Raw genomic sequence first — 20583 nt, 5'->3', positions numbered from 1 at the left:
AGAGATGTAAACAAGGTTAGGATTAGGATTAGGAGGATTTTTAAGTACTGATATACAGTCTACTCATTTTAAAACTCCAGTAACACTTTATGTAATATCAATAACAATTTAACTGTGACATCACTACAGAACTACCTTCTATTTGCCCCCCCAGGAATGACCCCAGTCTCCTCTAATGCAACACATTATAAAACGATATGCATGTTACACGTCTTGCCATCGTTGTAAAACTGAGGTGGCTCCATCATCAGAGATATGGTGAAACCTCTCAGTGTGTTCTGATTGTAGCTCCTCACATTTGTCCATCAGCTTCATCCTGCAGCCTGGACATCAAGTGCCTCTGTTTGCAGCCATCACTGCTGAGACTTTGTATAGAACATGAAAGATCAAACCCTGGTTTGTTGAGACTGGCTGGAACAAGAGGCTCTGCATCCTGTGCAAGGAGCAGAAGTGAAAGAAGCAATTCACTCCGCTGCTCCGTGCTTGTTTTGAAACCTTGATTTGTTAAGACACATCAAAGCATGAAAGAAAATGTTTGAATTTCTTCTCCTTCGCATCCATTTAAATCCACATCCAATCCCTGTGTATTTCAGTCCAGACGCTCCTCCACGCTCCCCTCGCCCTTATCATCAAAGGTAGAATCTGCCGTTATAAACAGGCGGTTAGCCGAGGTTGAGGCGGTGGCTGCTCTCTGCTCTGATAAGCCTGTCAGAGGCCGATGGCCACCTGTCTGCTGGTGTTGCATTCGATACAGTTCTGCCACATCACAACAGACCCACAAACGCACAGGGGAAGACACGGGATTGTTTTTCACTGATGCCTCAAACTGTGAAGCATCATTTAAAATGCTAGAAAAACAATAATCTCTTCAATAATCAACTGCATTTTAAGACTTTGGTCACTTATTGATTTACGTGAACCAGGAAAATACAAGTGTGCCGCTTTTAAGTTTGGAGCAATTAAAAGAGCTGCACAGGATCAAAATATTAGCAGCTCACAAAGTTGTTTGCCGTCAGGAATGATTCTTATCTCCTGCTTGTTCTCATCAGCTTCATTTAGATCAATCGTCAGGTTTTGCAAGACGCTGTGCAAACCAGGTCTGCATTCCCCAATTCATTTTCTATAAAAGAGCAATGTAAGCTGGCGCTAATTACACAGAAGAGAGACAAAGCTCTTACAGGGATTAGAGTTTGCTTATTCTGCAGAAAATAAATATTTTCATTTACAGCCTCAAATGAAAGCAGCTTCTCAAAAACATCTCAGTGGGTCTGGACAAGCAGCACAGTGCAGGACATGTTGTGTGAAGGGTCAGAACCTAAGGATTATTCTGGATACTGCTTAGTATATTATTAAAATAATGAGAAATACCAAAAACGTTCCAAAGATCTTGTTTTTTTTGTCCGACCAACAGGGATACAATTTAAGACCTATGAATACAGTCCCACATTTGAACATCATCGACTTCATTTAGAAGCAGCAGTTGATGTCAAGAGGAAGTTTCCTGAAACAATTGCCCCATGTAACTTCACTTTTATTCTCCATGTACGTAGTGTTATATTTGTTGCCTGTAAACAAATTTTTACATTTTGTTTCAACGACCAAGAAATTTGCTGGATACAATATTAATTAATTAGAATTAATCAGGGCACCAGAGGATTTTCTAGTCTTTCCCATCAGTACATTTTAATCAGTACAAACATTCGTTCCACTAACTTTCTTATGAATTTACATCAACACATCAGTTAATCTGGAGAATATGGAAACATGGGACCTGTAAAACAAAGCATTGCCGGATATTTCAATCCAAGTAGAGCCTATAGGTTGAAATTCAAATATCAATATACATGCCACATATATACATTTTATGACAGGGATATAATAACATACTCGTTTTAATATGAGGCCTTGTTCTTCTGACAGAACTATTACAAAGAGATTTGTCATTTTAATAACTTCAAGAATCAAACACAACAAGACTTTACAAATATTAGTTACAATATTTCACAGAAGCAGCAACAATCTGAGACTCTTACAAAACAAAAAGGCTTATGATGTCACAAGATGAGAAATAAAACAAATCCCTAACAGCAACCTAACCTCCTGTGCGGTCCGATCAAAGCCTCCTAGGCCTTAGTGATGTGGCCCTCTTTTATTAGGAAATCATAGATTTTACGTGTTTTGTTGACGTCGATCTTGATCAGCGCTCGGGCCTGTGCCAGCCGCAGTCCGCCCTGCCGTCTGCACTCATTAAGTAAGGCCTGCTTGTACTCCAGGTAGGCTCCCGGCACCAGACGCACCACCTGGCATAGCTAGAAGAAGAAAAGAAAAACTGGCACTTAGAAGCAATGTCTTATTTCAGGCCACGGCACATTCATCATCTAACAGTGTCTGAAAGCCTGGCAGAACAGAGGAAGGCCACATCCACAAGATGATTCAAATTGAACTGACCAAAAGTGGGATGTTTGTATGATCTGCAAAACACTGAGTCAGATTTACTAGTGAAGTCAAAAGTACACTGCAGATTCCACTGGTCCCTGATTTCCTTAAGCAGCACTAGTTTTAGTTAAGCTACCGACATGGCTCCATCTTAACTATTGAAATAAAAATGGTACAAACATGATCTCCAGAGGATAAATCCTAATAACTTTAGTGATACTCTGACCTTTCATTTAGCGCCACCATGGGGTCAAAATTTTTGGTTGTCCAGTAATTAGAAAATACCTTCAAACATCCATTCACCCTTTGCTGTACTTTGTATTTAGAGCCAATTAGCACATGTTAGCATGTGGCTAAAATGGTAAACACCCTGAATTTGTCTTATTTGAGGCATCTGCAAAAATTCTGGCTCAAAGTGACATCACCAGTGCAAGATGACAGCATCTGTGCCCAGGATGGTTTGACCCGCATAAACATCAGCATTGTTACAGTGAGCATGTTAGCAGGGTAATGTCATTTGACTCTGAGCTAGAGCTACTGACTGTTGTTAGAAATCTGACACTGTGCAGTTCTTGAGTTATTATTGTGGAGCAGTCACTGTGTCTGCTATAGATAAACTGTGAAGTCACACATCTTTTCTCACCATAACCTTCCCTGTAGCTCGGGTAAATCCCATTGGCTTTACTTACACAAGTTCGTTTTGCATGATGCAGCAAACACATGATCAGCTTTTTTAATGTATAAGATCAAACAAATGTTCCACTATTTATGATACACCCTTAAATGCATAAGCGAGAAGGAGCGAAACATGGTTTGTGTCATAAATACCCAACGTTTACCTGAAGCTGAATGCCTCAGATTCACACAGATTAAAAAAAACTGGTACAGAAGCCTTTTTAAACCTGACACTTGTCTTTTCACTCTGCCTTAAGGTGAGGACTTGTGTCTTTACAACAGTCTTGTTCACTTGAATCACACCGAGCCTTAGATTTCCTGTGCAGACGAAAAAAGTAAGTTGTACCTCTTTCTCCCGCTCGTCAAGTTTCTCTGTCCCTGGCAGCCCCGTCAGGTTCAGAGGGGGGGCGCTCCGCCTGCCTGTTGCTGTGCAGCAGAAATACAACAACAGTTACAGACATGCAGCACCCCAGTGTTGGTCCTCACTTCAGATAACTTAATAGCGCGCTGACAACACACAGTTAATTCCTTAACTTGGAAGAGACACAGGAACAAATATTTACAGTGAGCGCAGATGCAGTGTGGGAGTGAGCGTCCTATTTATACTCTGGAGGTTAAGGAAAGGCAGCTAATATAAAAAGGAAAAACAGCCAAGATAAATATGGATGTAAGGGGCTATTTTTCAAGTGTATTTATGAGGGGGCTGCTGCATTAATGCAACTGTGCCTGGAGACGCACCAGGCCCCCCCCCCCAGAGGAGGGAGTACAGAGGGAAAGGTGGAGAGAAGCTTCCTACCTGACACTGTGATGGTTGTGACTGCTGGAGTGATGCCAGCATCTCTGCAATCAGAAAGGAAAAGTATTAGCAGCTCTACTACATTATTTATACACACATACACACTTGGACACAGAATCTCTGGGCTTTGTTCACTCTTCTTATTCCAGAACCATCTTCCAAAAAAAGATGACTCATTGCAATTCACTAAAAACACTGCAGGAACTGAAATGGAAGTGGGATGCACGGTGACACAAACGTCTGCTCTATTAATCTAAGCACGCCTGGTGCCGAGCGCGGTGACAAAGGTCAGCGTCTCCGGGGAGCGCGGCTTCACCAGCTCGTCTATTACACACTCGGTAACAAGCAGGAAGTTTGGAGTCTCACATTGCAGCCTGTTTGCTGAGCCACTGCTGGCAGGCTCTGCCGTCCTGGATGTACTGCAGGACGTCACACAGCATGGTCCTCTTCCTACGCTCGTCGTCACGCATTCGCTTCGCCCGCTCATACACCTTGGCACCTAAGAGTCGTTACACAGGGGGGAAACAGATATGGAGGACTGTAAATGTAACTGAATGTACATTATTTTGAATTAAGGCTTCTATGTGTTCATTCACAATTTCTTTCATCTACAAATATTTCATAGATTCATTGTTTTGTCTATAAAATGTCAGAGGAAAAGTAAAATGCTGTATGTCCCATAGCCAAAGATGATCCTCAAATAAATTCTGTCGTACGATTCAAAAGAATTCAGTTCATGGCAAAGAAAAGCATCAAATTATTTTAACATTTAAGAAACAGAAACCTGCACATTTTTGGCAGTTTTACCTAAAAAAAAGTGTAAAACAATGATTTAAACTAATCGATTAATTTTCTGTCGATCAGTTAATTGATAAATTTAGAATGTAGTTCAGAGCTTGAGCTGAGAGTAGTGACCAATACAGAGAGTGAAAGTGATGAGAAGCAGTTTTCAGGTGAGAGGTTTTAATGAATCAGGCGTCATTTACTGGAACAATTCATAGTGTAGAGATTATTCCAGTTTTTATTAATTCTGCCAACAATCCTTTGATATCATTACAAAAGAAGCTGATAGAGCAACTCAATAATATATTCAGTTGTGTGCAACGCATCAACTAACAAGCTGAATTCAAAAAAAGATCTGAGGACCTGATACACTGAGCTGCTGCTGCTGCAAATAATAGTAATTCAAAACCATTTTAAGACCAACTCAGAAAAAACAACTCAGCCCAGCTCATTTCTGACAGTAAATATGTTTCCCTGCTTATGTATGCAACTTGAAAATGACATTTTGTTGAACACAGGACTGACAAAGTCAAAGTAAACTCACTGCAGAAGGACTTGATCCCTGCTTTCCTGTACTCCTGCAGCCTGCGGATCTCCCTCCTCAGCTCAAACTCCACTGGAAAGAAAAGGAGATGAAGGCAGCTGAAGACAAATCCATGTACGATGTTCCTAGATGAGGAAAAGAGCGACCTCAACTCTTTCTGGCTAAAACTCCCCCAGTCTCATATCTACATGCTCTGCAGCACTCAACAGTTTACAGACATCAACATGTATTCATACATACACTGTGCGTATGTTAAAAAATATGGTGAGGTTCAGAGGAATATATAATCCACATTTTGGGGAATAGATATTAGTCAGATAAGTCACAAGATCATAATGTAGAATGTAGATTTGGGGAGCTGTGTGTTAGACAGCGCTCTGAACCACCGTCATCTTAACACAAGATGAAGAAATATATATTTAGGTGAAAGTGCTTTAAACCCTTCAACAGAGTCGCAGAAAATTGGGGGAATTATGTCAAGGAGCACTGAAGCTGTTCTGCTGCTCACAGCGGAACATAGTCATGTTTTTGTCTTTTAACCCTTTGAACTCGGCAATAGAAATGGTCCAGCAGTACCACATTGGTATTTTGGGTTACTGTGATGTTTCTTGGAAAATCTTCTTTGCATCATACCACTAAACTCTGTACAACCTAAGCTAAAAGGATATGTACGCCAATTAACCAAAATAAAATATTCAAGTACAGAACTTGTGGTACAAATTCAAAAAATACAATAATATGATTATTATTATGACTTATATAAAAGACAACAAAATATTTCTTAACACTTCTTAAGTTATTGGAACTATGTATATTTTTCTCTCCTCCTCTCCTACCACTGTTCTTCATCAACACGTTATTCTCTGCATGTAACAAAGTGTAATGAAACCATCATGCCACGCAGCCTGGCAAGATCTAGTTAAAATCCTTTCTTTGTGTATAGGTCTGGTGAGCACATTCATAGAGGCCGTCCATGTAAACTCAGCCAAATACTAACATGCGTGACTTTCGATGAATTTGTCGTGTTCAGTTGGTCCAACCACTCTGGCAAATCGTCTCATGACGTCGTACAGCTCCTGCACCTCCTTCGGGTAACATCGCTCCAGCACTGAGGAAGAGAGAGTGAGAGAGACGTGAGAGGAGAGAAATATGAAAGATAAATTCACCTAGTTTTTTTTTTTTCAACATGAGCATATTTTTACAGGATGCCAGGAGAAGTGCTATATCTTAATGTATTTGTGTTTACCAGTTTACAGCCTTTAACATGCAGCTCTAGTGTCTTCTATCATAGCCATTCTGTGGCTGCACTGAATTTATGATGGTTGATCACTGTGGTGAATTTGTATCTGCTAGTTTCAAAATATATCGTGGAGATCTGAACATTTTATCCAAACCACTGAACTACACTGAAATCTCAACACTCCGCATCTTTTCACACGGTACATTTAACGGTACCCTCTGCAAACCTGAAACTGAAAAATATTTCTGTCTGCGATCAATTCTGAACGCTGCCATACTAAAGCCAATGAGGCATATTATCTTAGAAAATGCTTTTTCATCATTTGTTATTTTTATTCCTGTTGGAACTACACATTAAAACAGATGTTGTACTAAACCTTGCACATACACACTGATGTTGTCAGTGTTGAAAATGTGCCCAATCCCATTTAAAAAAAGTACAAGAGCAAGAAAGTGTTTGAACCCTTTGGAATGACCTGGATTTGCAGACAAGTGCAGACAAACACAATGTGCTTAAAGGTTCTGTGATTTAGGTGAAAAGGGATTTATTGGCAAACATTTAATATAAAATAACATGTTTCATCTAATTGTGTTTTTTTACAGTAGCCCAAACTAATCATCTTTTGTGTTTTTATGACAACTGAAGACCCCCACAGGTTCTCTTTCTTGTTTGGAAGGGGAGGGCGAGGTGAGGGGTATTCAGCTGCAACATGCAACTCCACCACTAGATGTCACTAAATTCTACACACTGAACCTTTAAACTAATAACACAACACTGAGTCTTTCACTTCTTAAACCTTTACAGTTGGTGAAAAAATGAGATCACCCACAGATTAAACAGCAATCAAAGCAAAACAAAGATGCAGCAATCTCTCGCAAACAAAAACACGCCAGAGTCAAGCTTCACTGGAGTGTATTCCCCAGCACTTAACTCGCTCTACAAGCACACACTCTGAAGAGCTGGTGTTCGTCTCAAAGAGTCGCCCGTGTTGCTGAGAAACGGATAAGTGTCGAAGAGGAAAGCTGTTGTGCGTTTGTATGTGTGTGTCACAGGGTACTTTAGGAGACAGGTTACAGATTTAAGACCAGTTTATCAGGGTTGGCTTGTGCTGATGGAGACAAAAGGTGTATCCACCATTTGGAAGAAGCTCATTTTTGGGTCTGTGGGTAAGGTTAGGGTAAAGGTTAGAGTTATGGTTAGGCAAGTCTCCAGGAAATTAATGCAAATTTATGTATGTCACCAAATGTGACGTGTGTGAGTGTCGATCCTTCATACGACCTTTCTGCATTCAAGTGTGAATAAGCAGCTGCCATTTCAGACTCAACACATGCTGTCATGTCCTTAACAAAGCAGTGAACACACCGTCACAACAGTGTTGTCCACGTCTCTAAGGAAAAATCAACACTGGTGTGTGGCCTCATACCAACACATAAACACTGACAGCAAACAAAGGCGACAAGACAACTCATACTTGAATCATTTCATATAGAATGTCCTCACAGGGCTCCAGACCGCTGCCCTGAAACAACAACACTGGTCAATCTGCCTTCGGCAAGTTTCTGAGACAGAATACTGCGAGCCTCCCAGGCTCAGATACTGCTTCCATTATTGCATGTGACACAGACATGAACGAACACACATACACACACTGTAGAGACACAATCTTTGACAGTCTCCATGACAACCAGTCTGCAGCTCTACAGCTACTCTGAGTTCCCTTTTGTCTTGAAAGACTGGAGAGATAAGGGAAAGGAGGGAAAAAAGCGAGCAGGGCTAACTGGAGGATATATAAATAAAACATGAGGGGAGAACTCTTCAACTCTCAGACCACAGACAGTTTTCACAGAGCAACACGTGGAGATATAACGATGGGCTGGGTGGTCGAGCAAAGTTGAAATTTAAAAAAAAAGGGTTTAATTGGACAAATTCATTCGTTGCAGCCCATCTGTCTGACCTCCGATGCAAAAACTCCTGAGATGCAAAGAATTACATTACTGAGCTCACTGAAATCCAACCTGTGATGGGTGGATCGATAAACAAAGCCGCCCTCAAAATTAAAGCCATTATGGCAGGAACACTCATCACATGGGGGATCTTTTCACAGTGAAGCAATTATCCTCTGGCACACAGCCCTCATAGACTATTCACAGCCCTGATCGTAAATACGAGCTTCGTCAGTGGCCATGAGGGGCCACAGAGGTTAACGTGGTCATTTCATACGAGTTGTTTGCCTGCATCCATAGAAACCCTCTGCAGCGATTTGGCTGGTAGATATCAGATGCCTCTCTGAGCTGCAATGAATACTATCGCAGCCGAGCCCGTGTGACTGCCAGGGGGAGGACTTACTCTGGAATTTCCGAAGGTTGATCAGCCCGTGGTCTCGGATAATCCTGAAAGAAATGCAGGTTTAGATTTATTAACATGCAAATTAATATTCTGATTAGTGTGGTGCTGGGAAATTAATCCTGGCCTTTATTAATCTGCAATTATCTTGGCTGTTACAGACTATAAAGTCATTATGGCCACAGAACACCCAATACACAAACTCAGTAGTTTATTAGGTACGCCTGGCTAAAACTGATCCAGTCTCATACAACAATCCTGCAGTAAAGGTTCCCTGAAAGGTCATGATATTCACTTTGTGTTGAAGCGGTTTCAGCAAAGTGTTGATTCAAGATAAAGGTTTCTAGTCTTATCGACCACTTAAAGTCACATTCACACACATTCATACAGTGCTTCCATACACAGAGCTTTTTCTATCACACACTGCCTGCACAGCCATCAGGACCAGTTGGGGGTTCAGGGTCTTGCCCAAGGACACTTTGTCATGCAGACTGGAGGAGTGACCTTCTGGTTAGTGGACGACCTGCTCTCGCTCCTGAGCCACAGTCGCCCCACATTATGATCAGGATAGGCACTGCAATTTGTGGTGCTACTAAATTATATTTTGTTATACTGACATGTTTTTCTTTTTTTCTTTGTCCACCTCATTTATACCAATGAGGCTAAATGACAGAAACACCTCTCGTTAAAATGTGTCAAAATTAAAGTTCATTAATTAAATATGAATTAAGAGAATGAACATTGCAATCCTCATGAGGGTAGGGACTTATTCCACGACTGAATGTGCATATGTCTACTACACAGCAGCGAAGTGAAACTGGCTCAACAGCTGCATCTGCGACTAAAGTTAGATTTCTTGACAGGTCTGTACTTCCTTGTTTCAGGGGTCAAAATCCAGGATCTCCTGGAAGCTTCTCTGACAAGTAGCAAGTTAACAGAGTTAAAATAAGGAGCATGGAATGAGAAACTAATAACATGAATGCCTGCCCAGCCAGACATGCCATTCCATCATTCTCTGAGAGCAAGAACTCGTTACAGATGATTTAGTGATGGATGCATTACAGCGAAGATTGACTGTCTGTGTGTGTGTGTCTGACAGCGAACACACGGAAGGAGAAGATCTGTAGAGTGCTGACTGACAAAAACCTCTAAACCCTTTGTCTTGTAAAAATTAACAGCACAGTCGGGGATGAAGCCAACCATTATTTTCCTTATCCATTAGTTTGATGATTCTTCATCAATTGTTTAACACTTGTGAAGTAGGCTAATAGTTACTTATTATTGGGTACAATTAGCTCAATCTAAGTCATGAAATTAACTAAGTTTATGAAGGTTATAGTAATCAACTTTGGTTTTGGAGGTGTTTTAACAAGTATGTGTTCATTTGGAGGCCATAGTTTGGGGTGAATTTTATTAAGTTGTTTCCACTATTTGGCGTAACTTGATTGACATAAGTGAGATGGACAAAATAAAAGAAACACCTGTCAGTAACAAAATATAGTTTAACAGAAATACACTAACTACTTTACTGTAAGTTAGTTAGTTTCTGGGTGTAGCTAATAAACCTGAGGGTGCTATCAGAAAGAAAATGCTCAGAGATGAGAAGCTTAACAGGAGAACATTTGGTATTTTTGTTTGCAAAATGACAACTTTCAGAATTACCAATGTTTCAGCTGTTAATCCAAATGTACATTTGAGGAAAAAGCCGCCTAATAAAGATATATTTTGAAAATGTGTTTTTTATATTAGGCATTTAAGCCATTGTTTTTGTGGGAACACAATCCACAAAATGGGCAACATACATTTCTCCTGGGGTGTTAATAACTTTATCAAGTCTCCTGCAGTGAGGATATTCTCTTTCTCAGCCTAAAACTGGGCACAATGTCAAACAGCTTGGCATGTACAGTGTTCACCAGGAGACAAACACGTTCCCCCAAAATATTCCTGGTTTGAATAGAGGTTCATGCAGCTTGTACGTTGCACCTGAATGATTCCCTGTGGCTAATGAGAGCTTAAGAAAAAAGGCTTTGATATGCAACCACAGTCCCAGTCTCAGAGGAAATGTGTCTTTTAATCTCCTTTTAACAAAATAATAATTAGAAATTGGAAGTTTTACATATATTTGAATTCATTCATATTAAGAAGGTAGAGTCATGGGTGTAAAATAGTTTGCTTTGTAAATTTGAATTCAGTATGAAATGTATTTATTCAACCTAACCCATATAAAAATGTCTGTGGGAAACAAAGCTCCAAAAGGTCAATATAAAAGCGTATGTGCCATCTACTGATAGACTCAGGTCATTACATGATCATGAATAAATAAATGCTGTATAATATTACAGACAGCTACGTATGTCATTTAGTGCATACAAATAAAGGACCTACTTCTTCCTCCGCTGTCTCTCCTTTAATCTTGAATGATATATATCAACAACTGCCAGCTTGAGGGCTGAAACACAACAACACAACAATTAAGGAGGTTGAGTAAAATATTGTAGTTCACACCATTATTATCTATTTGTCAATGTAAGTGTATTTACAAAACACAAATAACATTCTACCCACCACGAAGTACGTCTGAGTCATCATCCACAAAGTCGATGTCTTTCAAATCCCATTCAGCGTAGTTGTCAAACTCCTGGGGGGAAAGTGAAAGAATGATTTTCATAATCTGCCACTTTGATCTGAGTTCACATAGCGGATCATTGATCATAGATATTAACCCATATTCAAACACTATGAGTAAAAGCAAACAATGGGATGAATCATTCACTAGAAACAACAACATGGGCATGAATCACTGTCTCAGTTACATTTCATGTTGATCCACCTAGTGGCCGTTTCATTTATTCATGTTGACAGGCCATGTTGGTACACATGATAAAGTACAGGATGTATGTATCCCCCTCACCTCCATGAAGTCTGCTCTGGCAGGCATGTATCCGGCCATGTCTCGAGACAGCACAGAGTCAAATGTGGGCCGTGGAGGATCGTCAGTGGCTGTAATGTCAGAAAAAAGCAAACCAAAGTATGAGTTTACAAGACATGTTTTATGTATCATGTCTGAAAACGAGACGCGTACCACCAACAAACATCATACAAGATTCTGTTTCATAAGAAATACAAGGAATATAACAAGTTCCTGTGTCTGCCTTCACTCTCCCCGGCTGTTCTGTGAACATGACGGAGAAATGTTTGTCAAGATCTCGCACACAGTGACAGATGGAGACCTGAAGCTTGATAGGAACTGAGACAAGTTCTTCTCTCACCAACTGTTTCCGACCAACTGTCAGGACTTGAAGTGATGTTAAACTCTGGATCGTTTTATGCAAATTTCTCATCTGACTGCTATGGAGGAGCAGAATTAATGCTGTTGTCGTTCCAAATCGAATCACAGCACATAACTAAACCAACTAATATTACTGCCATCTATTCCTGAAATTCCATGGAGATGTGCGCACAGAATACAGATTTTTTTGTGCCCTATTTTTCCTGTAACATGTGCTAAGAAAAATGAAGGTGGTAGATGTTATGGGTACTCACGTTTGAAAGGAATAGCGCCCTCTGCAAATCGAGAGTCTTTTGTTTTGCGCAGGCTGAGCAAGGTGGAGGAGAACAGGGGGTTGTTGATGAAATTCTTCATGTAGTGGCTCTCACATTCCTCTTTGGTTTTCGTGCGCATCTGATATGCAACATCCTGCCTGAAGAGAGATGTGAGAAATAGATGAGCTGAGGGAGAGGTTTGCTGAGGTTTATGAATAAATCCATTAGGTTTGAACTATTGTAAAGTACTGCATACTGTCTCACCCCATTTCCCTCTGAAATATAACTAGAGAGTATAGCCTCACTGATATGAACACTCAGTATACTCTATTGAGTATAGAACTAAAAGAACCAGGCGTGGCAGAAACACACTGAGTAAAAAGGGTAATAATTCTTCAGTCCAGACAAACGTGAGAACTGTGGAGTAACGGTTGTGTTGTATGACTAAGATAAACAAACACTTACCAGTTCCCAAAGCCACAGTCCATGACTGCCTCCAACAGAGACACCTCTTCCTGTGCGGTCCACCCAGGCTCCAGTACAGGGAAGTCGGACGTCTACCCGAGGAAAAGTGAAGATATATGTTGAAAAGTGTGTGTGTGAGAAAGAGTTTAATGACATGCAGATGTTTGTTTTTTTTTACACGTACCATGATTTCATATCTGTGATCACTCTCGTGCTTCTTGTATTCGAATCCTTTGGTGAAACACTGAAACAGAAGCATTAGTGAGGGTCGTGGGAATAAAACGAGAGATTTGACAGCATTTGTTCTATTTGTGACCGACTCACCTGGAGGCAGAGGAGAAAAGGCGAGGGTCCACATTCTGCACACTTGATGTAAGGCTCGGTGAGATAAGAGGAACAACCTCTGCACGGGGGTTTATCAAAGGGATCATCTGGAAAAGACATGTTGGTAAACCACTGGTTGAAAACACATTGAGTCACTGTCAAGACGACGACACAGGCTGAAGTTGCACTGAGCTTTAAACCAAACGATAGTGGTAAACAAAAGGAAAGCTCAGAGCTAGCAGAGCTAACGTTACTCTAGCTACTCAACGTTTAACGGTTGTATCATTCTTTTCCTGAACCTTATTCAGACGAATAACACCAGATATCACAAACATGCAACTTAGTGGTTTTCTTTGAGAGCACACAACTAGCGTCAATTGTCGCTGCATGCTAACGTTAATGTTAGCAAAACTAGGCTAGCGATGAGTTAGCTAATGCAGCTAGCTACATAAACACATGGAAAAGACCGGACTGTTTCCTGTAAAGCGGCAGTTTCTGCATTTATCTCCGTGTTCCAGTTAATACTCACTTCCGAAAGAGGCGAGTCGGTCCATGTGGAGACGTTTCGACAAAGATACAACCGGCCAGCAGGGTTTGGTTCAATCTACTTTTCAACGCTCGCCAGCAGACCTGATTAGCAAGGCGAAGGTAGTCGAGCCCCAATCGATCGATAGGGATCGCTCCAAACGATGTTATTTTTCATCGTGTTTTCAGCACTTTGTGCTTTATTGTTTACAAGTTTCGTGCTCGTGCTGCACGTGTTTAACAATCACTGAAGAACAAAGAGTCACTAAAAGATTCACAGATCTTTATTGTGCACTCAGGTGCAGTGAAACTGTGAGAAGCTTCTGTCTCTGTAGCTGAAACTCAAGAACTCAGGTGAAGAACAAGTAACTCAGTGAAGTGGTTTCCTAGTAGAAATGTGATTTATCATTTCTAGAAATATGTTATGCCGTATTTGACATGTCTCTGTGGCGCAATTGGTTAGCGCGTTCGGCTGTTAACCGAAAGGTTGGTGGTTCAAGTCCACCCAGGGACGGTATTACTATTGTAGCTGGAAACACTGATAATATCATGTGGACTTCAACTACCAACCTGTCTGAACTCTAATCTCATCAGCCAATCTTGTCCTTCTCTTCCAAATGTCACATTGAATTTAGCCCAATCACATCCCTTCAGTGTGTATTTTGATGACGTACAGCTACTGGAGAAGAGTACACAATCTTTTCAAACGCTACATCTTACAAATCAATAATCAATTTGATACGGTGGCTGTGAGAGGTCAACGCACTGCTAGTTAAACACGTCCAAATGAATAGGTGAAGTACAAGCAACACTAAGTTGTTTTGTAGTAGAAATATTCTTTATAATTTCGCGGAAATATGGTGGATTTAATTGGTATAGCAAGTCTCTGTGGCGCAATTGGTTAGCGCGTTCGGCTGTTAACCGAAAGGTTGGTGGTTCAAGCCCACCCAGGGACGGTATTACTATTGTAGCTGGAAACACTGAAATTATCATGTGGACTTCAACTACCAACCTGTCAGAACTCTAATCTCATAAGCCAATCATGGCCTTCGCTGTTCAATGTCAAATTCGATTTAGGCCAATCCTTCAGTTCCAGCGTGTATTTTGATGACGAACAACTACTGGAGAAGAGTTTATTTCACACTCTACATCAAACATCTGCAATGAAACTGTAAGAAGCTTCTCTCTCTGTAGCTGAAACTCAAGAACTCAGGTGAAGTACAAGTAACTCAAAGTCGTTTTCTCGTACAAATGTGATCTGTTGTTTGAAAAAAAAAAAGAAGGTGGATTTCCCATTGAAAACAAGTCTCTGTGGCGCAATTGGTTAGCGCGTTCGGCTGTTAACCGAAAGGTTGGTGGTTCAAGTCCACCCAGGGACGGTATTACTATTGTAGCTGGAAACACTGATAATATCATGTGGACTTCAACTACCAACCTGTCTGAACTCTAATCTCATCAGCCAATCTTGTCCTTCGCTTCCAAATGTCACATTGAATTTAGGCCAATCACATCCCTTCAGTGTGTATTTTGATGACGTACAGCTACTGGAGAAGAGTTCACAATCTTTTCAAACGCTACATCTTACAAATCAATAATCAATTTGATATGGTGGCTGTGAGAGTTCAACGCACTGCTAGTTAAACACGTACAAATGAATAGGTGAAGTACAAGCAACAAGTTATTTTGTAGTAGAACTATTCTTTATAATTTCGTCAAAATATGGTGGCTTTAAAATGTACAACAAGTCTCTGTGGCGCAATTGGTTAGCGCGTTCGGCTGTTAACCGAAAGGTTGGTGGTTCAAGCCCACCCAGGGACTGTATTACTGTTGCAGCTGGAAACACTGAAATTAGCATGTGGACTCCAACTACCAACCTGTCAGAACTCTATTCTCATCAGCCAATCGTGGGCTTCGCTGTTCAATATCAAATTCGATTTAGGCCAATCCTTCAGTTCCAGCGTGTATTTTGATGACGAACAGCTACTGGAGAAGAGTTTATTTCACACGCTACATCAAACACATGCAAATTTAGAAAAAACACGTACAAATGAATAGGTGAAGTACAAGTACCACAAAGTTGTTTTTCAGTAGTAATGTGATCTATTATTTCTGACAAAATGGTGGATTTACCCTTTAAAACAAAGTCTCTGTGGCACCACACAGGAACGACGTAATTGGCCTAAATCTGTCTTTATTATTATCATCCACAAATCTCCCTTTTAAAACCTTCCTTTTTATTTTTTGTAAATGAAGTCAAACTATATATTAATTCAATACTAAAATCCTACACAAGAAAGCTCTGAAAACACTGAATTAATTTACTCTCTATATTTTTTTACTGAGTAATTTCTGCCTGTCATGATCCTCTGGCATTATCTGTTGTGTTTCCTGTGTTGTTATGTCTGCTTTGTTAATTGTTAATGCAGACAGAGAAAAGACCTGTAAAGATTTTCATTTATCTCTATGTTACAGTTAATACTCACTTCCAAAAGACGCCAGTCGGTCCATGTGAAAACGTTATTTTCATCCTGTTTTCACCACATTTTGTTTCTAACTAAAAGATTCAAAGATCTTTATTGTCATCACACTCAGGTGCAGTGAAACTGTAAGAAGCTTCTGTCTCTGTAGCTGAAACTCAAGAACTCAGGTGAAGTACAAGTAACTCAAAGTTGTTTTCTCGTAGAAATGTGATCTGTTGTTTAAAAAAAAATGAAGGTGGATTTCCCATTTAAAACAAGTCTCTGTGGCGCAATTGGTTAGCGCGTTCGGCTGTTAACCGAAAGGTTGGTGGTTCAAGCCCACCCAGGGACTGTTTTACTGTTGTAGCTGGAAACACTGATAACAACCTGTGGACTCCAACTACCAACCAGTATGAACTCTAATCTCGCGGGCTTCGCTGTCCAGTGTCAGATTGGATGTAGGCCAATCATGTCACTTCTTTTCATTGTGTCATTGGATGACGTACAGCTAATGGAGAAGAGTACAGAAATACAGGAACACGCTGCAAATAGCGAAAAACAAAATGATTATACATGTGAAAAGTGTGTGAAAGATTTTGAAACTGGAAAGGAGCGACATGATTGGCCTAAATACAATCTGACACTGGACAGCGAAGCCCATGATTGGCTGATGAGATTAGAGTTCAGACAGGTTGGTAGTAGAAGGCCACAGGTTTGCTTTCAGTGTTTCCAGCTACAATAGTAAAACAGTCCCTGGGTGGGCTTGAACCACCAACCTTTCGGTTAACAGCCGAACGCGCTAACCAATTGCGCCACAGAGACTTATTTTACACAGGAAATCCACCATATTTCTTGAAATAATAGATCACATTTCTACTGGAAAACAACTTTGTGTTACTTGTGCTTCACCTATTCATTTGTACGTGTTTAACTAGCAGTGAACTCTCACGGCCACCGTATCAAATTGATTATTGATTTGTTAGATGTAGCGTTTGAAAAGTTTGTGAGCTCTTCTCCGGTAGCTGTATGTCATCAAGATACACACTTTGGAAAGGAGGGTCTTGATTGGCCTGAATCCAATCTGACATTTGGAAGCGATGGTTCTGATGAGATTAGAGTTCAGACAGGTTGGTAGTTGAATTCCACATGATGGTATCAGTGTTACCAGCTACAACAGTAAAAGCATCCCTGGGTGGGCTTGAACCACCAACCTTTCGGTTAACAGCCGAACACGCTAACAAATTGGGCCACAGAGACTTGTTTTCCACCACCAAACCACATTTTCTTTTTAAATATGAGGTAACATTTCTACTAGAGAACAACTTTGTGTTACTTGTACTTTACCTGAGTTCTTCAGTTTCAGCTACAGAGACAGAAGCTTCTTACAGTTTCATCCCAATGGATCGATCGTGATGATCAGTCTTATTTTCATCCTGTTTTCACCACATTGTGTTTTATTGTTTACAAGTTTCATGTTCGTGCTGCTCATGTTTAACACTCACTGAAAAACAAAAAGTAATTTTAACATTCAAAGATCTTTGTTGTCATCACACTCAGGTGCAGTGAAGCTGTAAGAAGCTTCTGTCTCTGTATCTGAAACTGAAGAACTCAGGTGAAGTACAAGTAACACAAGGTTGTTCTTTAGTAGAAATGTGAATTATTTCTTAAAAACTTGTGAATTTTCCCTTCAACATATGTCTCTGTGGCGCAATTGGTTAGCGCGTTCGGCTGTTAACCGAAAGGTTGGTGGTTCAAGCCCACCCAGGGACGGTTTTAATGTTGTAGTTGGGAACACTGATTAGGTGTTGTCACTGTGAGATTGGATCTAGGCCATTGCTCCTTTCCATTGTGTGTTTAGATGATGTACAGCTACTGGAAAAGAACTTTCAACCTGCTACATCCTCCCCCTGCAAAACAAATCATTAATCAATATGATACGGTGGCTGAGAATACTCAACACACTGCAAATTAAGGGAACACATGCAAACAAGAAAAAACTCTCTAAAGCTCTTAATTTTTTCTCATTTATACAAAAATTACAGAAAACAATATTTACATTAGATTTATGTGAACTTGTGAACTTGTATTATTTATAAATTTAGAAAGCAGCCATGGTAATTTCCCATCCTACCACAAGGTGTCGATCTTGCATCATTTTTTTTTAAGGAAAAAAAAAGGAACACCCTGGAAGTCTGTCTCTTTGTCTCTTTCACACACACCACCTGAGCCTTGTGTATATATTAGGATGTACAATGGAAGGATATGGGACTGCACTGCTGTACAACTCTGTAGCTGCTTTTCTCCTCCACAAAAATCCACAAGTTACTGAGTGACGTCCGACAAACAGCTCAATCAGATGCAATCAATATATTTGATTCCTGGTATTTTTCAGTTCCTGAGTCCAGCTTTGGCCACTGATTAGAATTCAACTCCTGCTACTCATGGCGTGATTACACACCAGCGGACCTGATTTCTGAAAACTTAATACCTCAATATATGTATGTATGTAAACTCTGCATAACTTAATAAAGTAAAAGATAGTTTTTTTCATGATTTGACTTAAATAAGGCCTTTCACTTTAAGTGTCACTCAAGACATTGAGGCAAATCTTCACAGAAAACACTGCTGTAGATATATAAAACTATAAAGGGGGCTGTAGTGCAGCTTCCAAACTGCACATGGGATTAAAAGTGGATGTTCTCCTTTGCTCTCATTACCCTGGGCCTTCTCTGTGAGGACAATCCGCAGTGACAAGTGCTTTCAGTTGCGGCGTACGGGACCCAGGGTGTGCCTCAGACCTCTAGGGAGAGAATCAGTCAGCATGAGAGCCCCGAGCAACGCAGATCCATGAGTAACGACAAAGAGGCCTCCCGACAGACTGTACACAATAAAGGGACAGTTGTACTCTTCCCTCTCTGTGGGATTTCCAGCTTTCTGCCAGAGCACAGTTTGTTTTACAGTCCCGTGAGAGCATTATGATTTATTTATCTTTGGAAAGAGGAACTTCTGTGTGTGACAGTTTGCAGTAAAACTTGTGTCTGGGTGAAGGTGGCTTCCACAAGTCAACTTTTACCCTGATACTGACAGCAGCTGAATTTTAAGTGGGAACTTTCACTGTGTAGTAAAGTTTATGGACGGTCAAACATTACATCCATATGTGACGGTTGAGCATTCGCGAAACATGGATTTCAATAATTTTCCATAACAGCCTCCAGACTTCTGCAAAGTCTTTCCACAGGATTTTGGAACCTTGCTGCAAGGATTTGCTCCAACGTTAGAAAGGAGTAGCAACAAAACAACACATTTTGTTATCTATTAATCTTGTGATTATTGGAAAATCGTAAGAAATGTTACAATGGTTACATTGCTTCATCATTATCATTATTTCAATTATATAAAACACAGAAACGGCAGATGTCTGGATCCAGAAAATATTGCTCAGTGAACGATTCAAACCAAAATAGCCGCAGGTACATTTTCCGTCGATTGACTAATTGATTATTTGACTGATGTTTTTAGGTGTAAACATGACCACTTCTGATGTTGGGCGATGAGGCATGAATCACAGTCTGCATGCCTGGTTCTTCTCGAAGGTGTTGGATGTGGCTGAGGTCAGTGCCGTGTGCAGGTCCGTGAAGTTCATCCACACAAAACTCCATAAGGAAAAACATGTATTTATTGACCCTGCTTTGTTCACAGGTGCATTGTCATGTTGAAACAAGACCAACCTGTTGTCATACAGGTAGAAGTGCACCTAAAAAGTTGCAGCAAAGGTATTTGGGGAGTTTTTATTGATATTTCCACTGATGATAATAAATAGATTTGGAAGATGGTGCCAGAGAGTGTTCACAGTCCAGGATGTATAATATATAGAACTTATAAATCCCTGGTGTATTTCCATAAGACCTTTGTCATAACTCCTCTGTCAAAGTTAAACATCCAAAAATAATTTGAAAAACAATCGCCGGGAAGCTGACGTTCGCTGCAGGCCAATTTGTATGAGGACAACACCGGAGCCTCTATATAACTCTAATAAAAACCCAATTCTCACCGGAAGCCAATTTGAAATGCCAGGGTCAGAATATGCAGCTGTAGCATTCTGTATAAAATCACATCTTGGCAGTGAATGCAGGTGGAATCCATTATTCACACGGAGACCAACAAAGAAAATAACGTCGACCTCGCAGAGTGACATGTGTGCTCACCCAGCCCCTGCTGCAGCATCAGTGCCTGTGGGCAGACAACCTGCTGTCTCTCCAGCCACATGCCACCCCCCCTACCCACAATGCCTCTCTCTCCATTTCACACCCAGAGTAAAAGCCCTGGACCCCCAGCCTGCAGGCCTCACGCTGTGCAAAGACAGAGAGCCTTTGGGGTTCCTCTGTTACAGACGTGTGCCGGATTATACACAGGCCAAAGTAATGCACACCCCCCTTACCCCCATTACATC

The 20583-nt window shown here is 40.7% G+C and overlaps 1 protein-coding gene and 7 non-coding genes across 8 annotated transcripts; 6 read left to right on the top strand and 2 right to left on the bottom strand.

Annotated features, from left to right (window-relative positions):
• Positions 1–1372: 1372 nt before the first annotated feature.
• On the bottom strand, positions 1373–13807 carry tada2a (transcriptional adaptor 2A). The gene is made up of 15 exons (XM_035154746.2): positions 13679–13807; positions 13150–13256; positions 13010–13069; positions 12826–12917; positions 12361–12518; positions 11729–11817; positions 11383–11455; positions 11203–11266; positions 8821–8864; positions 6232–6342; positions 5235–5306; positions 4274–4406; positions 3908–3951; positions 3458–3537; positions 1373–2309 (listed from the first exon to the last, which is right to left on the bottom strand). The coding sequence occupies exons 1-15, from the start codon at positions 13701–13703 to the stop codon at positions 2124–2126; spliced, it is 1338 nt and encodes a 445-aa protein (XP_035010637.1). The 5' UTR covers positions 13704–13807; the 3' UTR covers positions 1373–2123.
• A 307-nt stretch (positions 13808–14114) lies between these two features.
• Positions 14115–14188, top strand: trnan-guu. Its single transcript has one exon. It is a non-coding gene; the product is annotated as a tRNA-Asn (tRNA).
• Positions 14189–14556: 368 nt separating this feature from the next.
• On the top strand, positions 14557–14630 carry trnan-guu. Its single transcript has one exon. It is a non-coding gene; the product is annotated as a tRNA-Asn (tRNA).
• Positions 14631–14979: 349 nt separating this feature from the next.
• Positions 14980–15053, top strand: trnan-guu. Its single transcript has one exon. It is a non-coding gene; the product is annotated as a tRNA-Asn (tRNA).
• A 365-nt stretch (positions 15054–15418) lies between these two features.
• Positions 15419–15492, top strand: trnan-guu. Its single transcript has one exon. It is a non-coding gene; the product is annotated as a tRNA-Asn (tRNA).
• Positions 15493–16411: 919 nt separating this feature from the next.
• On the top strand, positions 16412–16485 carry trnan-guu. The gene has a single exon. It is a non-coding gene; the product is annotated as a tRNA-Asn (tRNA).
• A 396-nt stretch (positions 16486–16881) lies between these two features.
• Positions 16882–16955, bottom strand: trnan-guu. Its single transcript has one exon. It is a non-coding gene; the product is annotated as a tRNA-Asn (tRNA).
• An 874-nt stretch (positions 16956–17829) lies between these two features.
• trnan-guu lies at positions 17830–17903 on the top strand. The gene has a single exon. It is a non-coding gene; the product is annotated as a tRNA-Asn (tRNA).
• Positions 17904–20583: the final 2680 nt, after the last annotated feature.

This window comes from Hippoglossus stenolepis, chromosome 4 (genome assembly GCF_022539355.2).
Source record: "Hippoglossus stenolepis isolate QCI-W04-F060 chromosome 4, HSTE1.2, whole genome shotgun sequence".
In the NCBI taxonomy this organism is placed as follows: Eukaryota; Metazoa; Chordata; class Actinopteri; order Pleuronectiformes; family Pleuronectidae; genus Hippoglossus; species Hippoglossus stenolepis.
Note: the sequence above shows the minus strand (reverse complement) of the source record. Positions and strands in the feature narration are given on the sequence as shown.

What these genes read in the sequence shown, in the direction of transcription:
- tada2a (XM_035154746.2), bottom strand. Translation starts at nt 13,703, where the DNA reads ATGGACCGACTCGCCTCTTTCGGAA. An exon ending in GAGAGACAGCGGAGGAAGAA is followed by an intron (nt 8,865 to 11,202) that starts GTAGGTCCTTTA and finishes CATTTCTTTCAG; the next exon opens with GATTATCCGAGACCACGGGC. An exon ending in CACAACCATCACAGTGTCAG is followed by an intron (nt 3,538 to 3,907) that starts GTAGGAAGCTTC and finishes TCTGCTGCACAG; the next exon opens with CAACAGGCAGGCGGAGCGCC.